This window comes from Hemitrygon akajei, chromosome 13 (assembly GCF_048418815.1).
Source record: "Hemitrygon akajei chromosome 13, sHemAka1.3, whole genome shotgun sequence".
NCBI classification, from domain to species: Eukaryota; Metazoa; Chordata; class Chondrichthyes; order Myliobatiformes; family Dasyatidae; genus Hemitrygon; species Hemitrygon akajei.
Genome location: NC_133136.1, coordinates 18189251 through 18199147, shown reverse-complemented (window position 1 = coordinate 18199147; position 9897 = coordinate 18189251). Strand labels below are relative to the sequence as shown.

Here is a 9897-nt window from a genome sequence, read left to right as displayed (position 1 = left end):
CCTAAGTGGAAGACCACAATCTGTGCGGATTGGTGATATCTCCGCCTCGCTGACGATTAACACTGGTACACATCAGGGACACGTGCTTAGCCCACTGCTCTACTCGCTCTATACTGGCTTGTACAGGAGAGTGAGGAGATAACTAATCAAAGTTACAGGGAAGTAGTCACCCCAAAGTTGCAGGAGGCAAGTAGCTGCATGACTGCCGGGAGAAATAGAGATAGGCAGGTAGAGCAGAACGCTCCTGTGGCCATTCCCCTCAAAAACAAGTGTACTATTTTGGATATTTTTGTGGAGGATGACCTCCAGGAGAATGCCATGGCGACTGGGTTACAGGCACTGAGCATGGGTCCATGGTGCAGAAGGGAAATAGAGAGAAGAAGGGAGCAGTAGTGATAGGGGACTCAATAATGAGGGAGATTCTGTGGATGTGAACGGGACACGCCGATGGTATGTTGCCTCCCAGGAGCCAGGGTCAGGGATGGCTCAGATCACGCTCACAACACTTTGGAGAGGGAGGGGGAGCAGCCAGATGTCTTGGTACATATTGGTACCAATGACATAGGAAGGAAAAGCAAAGAGGTCCTGAAAAGAGAATTTAGAAAGCCAGGTAGAAAGCTGAGAAGCAGGACCCCCCAGCTAGTAGAATCATGGAATCATAGAAATCTACAGCATATCACAACATTTTGCTGGCCATGTATTGTAACCTACTCTAGAAACTGCCTAGAATTATCCTACTGCAGAGCCCTCTAGTTTTCTAATCTCCATGTACCTATCTAAGACTCTCTTAAAACACCCTATTATAATTTCTGGATTGCAGCCTGTGTCATGCACCAGTGAGGGTAGAAACGGGATGATTTGGCAGATAAATGCTTAGCTGAGTACTTGGTGCGGGGGTCAGGGCTTCAGGTTCTTGGATCATTGGGATCTCTTCCGGGGAGGTATGACCTGTTCAAAAGTCATGGGTTGTACCTGAACCCGAGGAGGACCAATATTCTCGTGGGCAGGTTTGTTAGGGCTGTTGGGGAGGTTTAAACTAATTTGGCAGGAGGGTGGGAACCAGATTGAAGGGATTCAGGATAGGAAAGATGATAAAAAAGTTAAGATAGCATGCAGTTAGACTGTCAGGAAGGGCAGTCAGGTGATGGGATTTAGTTGCAGCCAACAGGCTGAGTGTCAAAACATTAGGGATGCAGAATCAGAAAGAATAGCAAATACAGTACTCAAGATGTTGTATCTAAATGTGCGTAGTATAAGAAATAAGGTGGATGATCTTATTGCACTATTACAGATTGCCAGATATGATATTGTGGCCATCACTGAATCGTGGGCTGAGGGATGGTTGCAGTTGGGAGCTGAATCTCTAAGGTTACATGTTATATCAAAGGGATTAGAAGGTAGGCAGAGGGGGCAGTGTAGCTCTACTGGTAAAAAATGGCATAAATCAGAAAAAAAGATGTGGCATAGGACAGGAAGATGTTAAAACCTTGTGGGTTGAGTTAATAAACTTCAAGGGTAGAAGGACATTAATGGCAGTTATATACAGGCCTTCCAACAGTGGCTGGAAGATGGATCATACATTACAACAGAAAATAGAACAGGTGTGCCAAAATCATTAGAAGGGAAAAGATAAACTATGAAAGCAAGATAGTAATGCTATGGTAGTCATGGGAGATTTTAACATGCAGGTCAATTGGGAAAATCAGGTTGGTAATGGATCTCAAGAGTGAGTTTGTTGAATGCCGAAGAGACCGCTTTTTCGAGCAGTTTGTCATTAAGCCTACTAGGGGATCAGCTATACTGGATTAGGTGTTATGTAATGAACCAGAGGCAATTATTGAGTTCAACTTGAAATTTGATTCAGTGGAGTAAGGGAACTTACAGTGGTATGAGACAGGAGTTGGCCAAAGTAAATTGGAAGGAGCTGCTGGCAGGGATGATAGCAGAGCAGCAATGGCGTGTGTTTCTGGGAAAAATGAGGAAGGTACAGGACATATGTATTCCAAAAATGAAGAAATACTCAAAAGATAAAATAATATAACTAATATGTCAAAGCTATTGTAAAAGCCTAAAACAAAGCAAAAATTAGTGGAAAGGTAAGAGGATTGGGAAGTTTTTACAGATAGCAACTAAAGAAACCATTAGAAGGGAAAAGATGAAACATGAAAGCAAGCAAGCAAATAATATCGAAGTGGATAGTAAAAGCTTTTTCAAGTATGTTAAAAATAAAAGAAAAAATGAGAGTGGATGTAGGACAGCTAGAAAATGAGGTAGGAGAAATAATAAGGGTGACATGGAGATGGCTGATGAACTAAATGAGTATTTTGCATCAGTCTTCACTGTGGAAGACACTAGCAGTATGCCTGATGTTGTAGTGTGTGAAGGAAGAGAAATGGGTGCAGTTACTGTTACAAGAGAGAAGATGCTCAGAAAACTGAAAGATCTAAAGGTGCATAAATCAACTGGACCTGATGAACTGCACCCTAGGGTTCTGAAAGAGGTAGCATTAGAGATTGTGGTGGCATTAGAAGTGATCCTTCAGAAATCATTGGACTCTGGCATGGTACCAGAGGACTGGAAAATTGGAAATGTCACTCCACTCTTTAAGAAAGCAGGAAGCCTGCAGAAAGGAAATTAGAGGAGTTAGCCTGACCTCAGTGGTTGGGAAGATGTTGGAGTCGATTAGGTGTGGAGATGGACTACTTGGTGACATAGGACAAGATAGTACAAAGTCAGCAAGGTTTCCTTCAGGGAAAATCCTGCCTGATGAACCTGTTGGAATTCTTTGAGATTATAAGTAGGATAGATAAAGGGGGTGCAGTAGAATTTGTATATTTGGACTTTCAGAAGGCCTATGACAAGGCTGCCCACATGAAGCTGCTTACCAAGTTAACAGCCCATCATATTACAGGAAAGTTACTAACATGGTTAGAGCATTGGCTGATTGGTAGGAGGCAGTGAGTGGGAATAAAAGGATCCTTTTCTGGTTGGGTGCCAGAGTCTAGTGATGTACTGTACAAAGATTGGTGGAGGAGCAGGTAGTATTGAGGAAACAGGTAGGATGCAAAAGGACTTGGACAGATTAGCAGAATAGGCATGAAAATAGAAAGGATGGTTCCCATGGTGGGGGAGTCTCGGACAAGAGGGAACAGGCTCAGGATAGAGGGGCCCCTTTTCAAAACAGCGATGCGGAGAAATTTCTTTAGCCAAATGGTGGTGAATTTGTGGAATGTAGCTGCAGAGCACAGGTCACTGAATGTATTTAAGGCAGAGATTGATAGATTCTTGATTGGACATGGCATCAAAGGTTATGGGGAGAAGGCAGGGAACTGGGGTTGAGCAGGAGAAAGAAAAAGGTTCATCCATGCTTGAATGGCAGAGCAGACTCGATGGGCCTCTATGTCTTAAGGTCTTACCCTTGACTGTGTGACTAGGCATAGCTCAAATACCATCTATAAATTTGTTAATGATACAACCATTGTTGGTAGAATCTCAGATGGAGACGAGAGGATCAGATATGCCAACTAGTGAAGTGGTGTTGCAGCAACAACCTTACACTCAATGTCAGAGAGTGAGCAGTTTCAAGTTCTGGGTGTCAAGGTCTCCGAGGACCTAACCTGGTCCCAACATATTGGTGCAGTTATAAAGGCAAGACAGCAACTATACTTCATTAGGAGTTTGAAGAGATTTGGTATGTCAATACACTGAAAACCTTCTATAGATGTACTGTGGAGAGCATTCTGACAGGCTGCATTACTGACTGGTATGGGGTGGGAGCTACTGCACAGGACCAAAAGAAGCTGCAGAGGATTGTAAATTTAGTCAGCTCCATCTTGGGTACTAGCCTACAAAGTACCTAGCACATTTTCAAGGAGCAGTGTCTCTTATTAAGGACCTCCAGCACCCAGGGCACGCCCTTTTCTCACTGTTACCATCAGGCAGGAGGTACAGAAGCCTTAAGGCACACACTCAGCAATTCAGGAACAGCTTCTTCCCCTCTGCCATCTAATTCCTGAATGGACATTGAACCTGTGAACACTACCTCACTTCTTTAATATACATTTTTTTGCACAAGTTTTAATCTATTCAATATATGTATACTGTAATTGATTTAGTTATTTTTTTTTTCTTCTATATTATGTATTGCACTAAACTGCTGTTGCTAAGTTAACAAATTTCCCAACACATGCCGGTGATAATAAACCCAATTCTGACCTCTGACCAACATTTATCCTTATATAATCTGCCTCCTCACACTTGAAAAGTCATCTTTCCAGGAGCCTTTTCCACACCGATTCATGTTTTACTGTCTCGGAGAACTGCCACTATTTCTGGCTTTTCATCACCAGAACAAAATTTTCTATTATTTGTTTCGGATCCCAAGTGGATGGCTACAGTTAAATTTCTCCCCAATTTTCTTCTTTGCTTCCCCTCCCCCCATTCTGTTGCTATCAAAATAGCCTATGTTAACATATTCATTCTTTTCTTCCAATGAATGAAATATCAGGTGCTTTCCAATGTACTCCATTTTACTTCAATAATGGTGACTAATTTTTGACTCTCCCTTTGCCTCACAATACTACTCGAGTCACTCAGTTCTGCCAGCAGCTCATTTCTAATTCCCACTTCCCATCACCCAGGACATGCTCACACCTCAAAGCTACCACCAACGTAGTGGTACAAGAGCCTGAAGACACACACTCAGCGTTTCAGGAACAGCTTCTTTCCTTCTGCCATGTACCCATGTATATTATCTCACCATTTCTTTTGCTCTCTTTTTGCACTACTTAATTATTTCTTTATATATTTCTTATTGTAATTCATAGTTCTTTATTATTATGTATTGCAATGTATGACTGCCACAAAACAAATCTCAGACACAATGGCACAAAGGTTATTACATTTAATATTTACAAGTATCAATCAAACAACTTCAAGCTAGAATGCTTGGGAACAAATCACATAAATTTAGCTTTTGTAGCTTCATGAGAAGACAATATTTTAATGGACAAGTGTAATATGACTCAATTACAGTTGTTACATAGGTACATTAAAGGGAAATGGGAAAATCCAACAACAATTCTCTATTTTAATGAACTTAGACTCTAAAACATGTTTAGAAAATTGAAACCTTCACACATGGTTTTCCCTTCTTCCAGTTGGTCACTGACTTAGCTAAATATTAGCTACCGAAACATGAATTCTACAGATATCAAATTGAAGATGTCTGGTCTTCTCTATAATGTAGAGCACATTAACAAAGAATGCACAACAAAACAAATCTAACAACACAAACCAATCTTATATCTTATACAGATCACTGTCTTGTGAATATATGGATATATGTTAACCTCATTTCTCTACTTTGTTAAAACATTTCTTCTTACAACTACCACCATGCTCTGCACACTGAAAACCTTAAAGTCAAATATTTTGAATCCGCCGTGTCAGGCTCACCCGAGTAGCGTTGTCTAAAAAAATATATTGATACAAAAATTGGTATGTATTGTTCACATTCATTTGGGATAATTGCTTTATTCAGGATTTTTTATGTAATGGTGATATTCAACAAGAAAATATGTAATATCCGTATTTGGCCAATGTGCTACACCATAGCATATCACACATTTTATTAACAAAAGGATAAGATTGGAATGCCATCATTGATGGCTGTTTTCAAGTTGCATGGTTTCAAGTTCAAGTCCCAACTTGAGCACCTAATTAAGACCAACACTTCAATTCATTATCAGTAGTGCAATTTATGGATTAGATGTTAAATTCATTGACTGTGGAAGAAAACTATTTTCCAAGTTTCTTGGCCACTATTTATTCCTCAAACAACATCTCCAAAAAGAATAAATAGTCATTTATTCAAACAGTTTTTGATATGATATATCAAGCTGCTAACAAAATTGATAGCATTTTTCAAATGCAACAAATTGGTGTGAACTACACTACTAATAAATACATATTCGTTTCATTGTTTTTCTTAAAAAAAATACATCTTGTTGTGACCAGTTTTAAACAAAGTCCCTTTCAAGCAAACCAAAGGAGCAATGCCATCCAAGTATAGATTTTGCTCTGAACAAATTATACAATTACTGGTCATATCTGACAGATTACTAAGTGTAGAGTTTAGTTACAAGCAGGAAGTCAAGAGGAGGCAACTTAATATAGCAATTTATAACTAGTAAGATCAATATCTAGATCCTTTGGAATGTTATTATTTTAAACCATAGATGGTGCACAATAATCTGGAATATCACTAATTCAAATATTAGTTGCTAATAGAATGTATGTGCAGGTCAGCAGGCTTGTTATAATGGGGTTAATTTCCAAATATGGAAATCACATTCAGTTCATTGAAAACAATTTGTATTCATTGCCAAAGTCATATTAAACATCCATTTCTTGTCCTATTTGACACAAACTACCTATTTAAAAATGCAGCATGTACTAAAGTTATGTAATAGTTAACATAAGAAAACCACTATTATTACAGATATTGATCTTTCTCACAAACGGTATAAATATATTATTTCACATTAAATACTCTTTTTAGGAATTCAGGTCAGTTCATTTAGTTAATTAAGATCAATTTTGTCCACATAAGCATGAATTAACTCGGAGGAATGGAATGGTGAAATGTGTCAGATATTCATCTTTCAACTCTGGGACCTCGGTTCAGTTTCAGCCCAAATTGAGAAAACAGACATCTTCCAATTTGTAGTAAGCAAGTGAATTATTAATTTGGTTTGGTTAGCCTCATTTAATTCTTAAATGCCAGGAGCTCAGATTTAATCTACTAATCTGTAATAAAATGCATTCTCTCTCAGCAGCCAAAACCATAATGATCACTGTACAAAGTGGTCTACTGAAATCACTGCTGAGCAACACATCCCAAAGATGGATCCTCAAAGAAGTGCCTCTTTCAAGTTAGAATATTAAAGAAATGATTAAAATAAATAGTGTTCTGTGCAGGTGGCAGAGATTGGGAAAACTACTGAATATTTTAGGTGATTGATTCCATTTAGCACATCAATAGAATTGACATGCACCACCATATTGATTGTTCCTCAAAGTGGTTTATGATGTGCTTATTCCACACACCTTTTTATCTGTAAATATTACCTTGGTTTCAGACAGGACTTACAGTTTGACTCCATCTTTTTCACTCAGTCTGCAGAAGTGCAGCAGAACATGGAGAGAGAATCCACATTATTATGGTAGGGCTTTTCAAAAACATCCATTGGGCTCTGTAACACTAGTCACAGATGTTTAACAATAATTCATATCTCTAAAAGGAAAAGTATCAATTGACTCGTTTCATTTTTCAATTTACTTGCAAATATTGAACTGGTGCTAAACATAATTATTGCAATAATTGCTTTATTTTGCTTCTTGTTCCAATTCAGAATTTTGTAAGTGTATTGTAGGTAGCATTTTCAAATAATTTGCTGATCGCCACAGAATTTGTTGAACACTTTACATACTGGAATTATACAAGAGAACACACTTTGAGGTAGACATTCACCTCTGATTGTTTGTATTAAACAGGCAATTTAGTACCCAGTATACTCCCCTCCAGAGTTGGTTCCTCTAAGATAATTGAACACAATGCTGAGAAGGGAGCATATTAGAAAACACGTTAATGAGGTTACTCAGCATTTTTGACCAATTTCTAGTTTCTACCCTCATGAGTCAGTGGCCAACCAAATTAAAGCTAAAAGTATCCTTTCAGTAGCAATTGGACACTAAAACACTCCACAGTTTTAGACAGAGTTTGGGGGGGGGGGGGGGGGCGGGGGAAGAAACATGATACTTTGATAATGTCAGTAAAATTGTTCCATACTTTTTTTAAATGAAGAATATATCTTCCAGCATTCTGCTTTCTTCAAGTTCTTCATCTGAATTGCTACTACGTGTTGGAGTTGTTCTGATTCTTACAGGCCTTTGATGGTAACCACTTAGAGTTAGGTTGCTTTTCCTTGGTGTACCGTACGTCTCTTTGATGTGCATATTATGTTTTTGTGAGGAAACTGGGCTCAGCGTATCCACCAAATGAACAAGAGATGCCTCGTAGCTTTAGGATAGTTGACAAAAGTGGAAGAAAACATTAAAATTAGTAGATTTAACAATTTCTTCATAAAGACATGCAAAAACAGTTTAAGATGGGTCATTTTGAAAACACTTAAAGCTCATAATTCAGATCACAAAGCACATGATCTTCTGCATAAGCAAAATAACCATGATAATGAGTTGTTGACCTTATAATCTCATTTTAAATATTGTGTTGAATTCAGCATGCAGACAATTTATAACTCCTAAATGCTACATTTAATGCCTGCTGACTTAAATCTATACATTAAAATTGTATAGTTAATAATGTCAATTATAAACTCAAAATCTGAACTACATGAGGTGAAAAATTCACCAACTACAATTACCTCTTAAAATGAATTTGCAGTTCTTCTTTTATAAATAATTTCATAAATGGGCAAGCAACTCTTTTCAAACACTGGCCTGGATCTTCTGTTCCCAAGCTGGAGTTAATAATGAAACATATTTCCCTGCAGAAGGTTCACTTCCCAGCCTTGATATTAGTCTCAGCCAGCAGCAGCATCTTCTGTCTGCAACCTGGTCTTCCCACTGGGGTTCCTGAAGCAATCCAATGAGGCAACACAAGCATAGCCATAGAGATCTTGTGGCCCACTGTGTCCCTGCCATCAGACACCAATGTGCACTAAATCCCATTTACCAGCACACCGTCTGAAGCCTTCTATGCCCTGGTGATTTAAGTGCTAACCCAGATAGTAATGAGTTGTATACTAATGACTCTGTCTGCACCACCTCCTCAGACAACTCACTTATAGGGAAAAGTTTCCTACACTCTACTCTCTGCTCCTCATCATTTTGTATTTCTCAATTTCCCATAGCTGACTCCTCCCAATATAAACAAATCCATCTTATTTTCCATCTCCAGCCAAATGCAACCTCAATCCCAGGCAACATCCTAATGAATCTCCACTGTAACTCTCCAATGCAATCATGCCCCATCTATAATGCGTAACCAAAATGGTACTCCAACGCTCCATTGACTTAGCTAATATAAAGTTGTACCTCTCTGCGTGAATATTCCACGCCCTGGCAAATATCCCCAAAGCTTTCACCACTTTATCTTTGGACTTGAACACTAATGCCCTTAATAATTCCTAGGACTCCATTATCCTATTACCCAGCTTCCCCAAGTCTTCAGCATTCAAGCTTGGAAGCCTGATACAGTACAGGAGTTGCATTGATATTATTTAATTATTTTAAAATGTATATGCAAAGTCTTAAATTCTTTGATTTCTGAAATTGTTTTAGAAAGATCTAATGTGTAACTGAATTTGATTATCAAAACTATGCCCAGAATTCAACAAGCTGCTAGATTTTCAACAGGTCTATGTCCCATCTCTGCTATTTCTGCTAGAAACACATTTCACATAACCACCATTCTGCAAGGGAAAACAATGTGCTCCATGGGTCCCTTTTAAATCTTTCCCTCGTTACCTTAAACTTGTATCCTCTACTTTTTGACTTCCCCACACTGGGATAAAGACTGTGACCATCAACTTCATGATTTTATATACTCCTGAAAGGGTGCCCCTCAGTCATCTTTACTCTCAGGAAATCAGTCCCAATATATCCAATATCTCCTTGTAACTCAAGTCCTCACGGCAACATCCTTGTAGATGTTTACTGCATCCTCTCTTCCACACAGAAGGTAGTGAGCATACAGAATGAAATGCCAGAAGAAATGATGGAAACAGGTACAATTACAACATTTAAAACACATCTGGAGAAGTAGATTGTTGAAGACATTTAGAGCAGGAGTTCCCATCCTCTTTACACCAT

At 38.7% G+C, this 9897-nt stretch overlaps 1 protein-coding gene across 5 annotated transcripts in view; it reads right to left on the bottom strand.

Annotated features, from left to right (window-relative positions):
* Window positions 1–4885: 4885 nt before the first annotated feature.
* kiaa1328 (KIAA1328 ortholog) overlaps window positions 4886–9897 on the bottom strand; it is a 134739-nt gene continuing 129727 nt past the window's right edge. For all 5 annotated transcript variants that reach the window (XM_073064217.1, XM_073064219.1, XM_073064218.1 and 2 more), the window contains one exon: window positions 4886–8083. In XM_073064217.1, coding sequence (XP_072920318.1) covers window positions 7858–8083 — 226 coding nt within the window. In that variant the 3' untranslated portion in view covers window positions 4886–7857. The remainder of the gene's footprint in view (window positions 8084–9897) is intronic.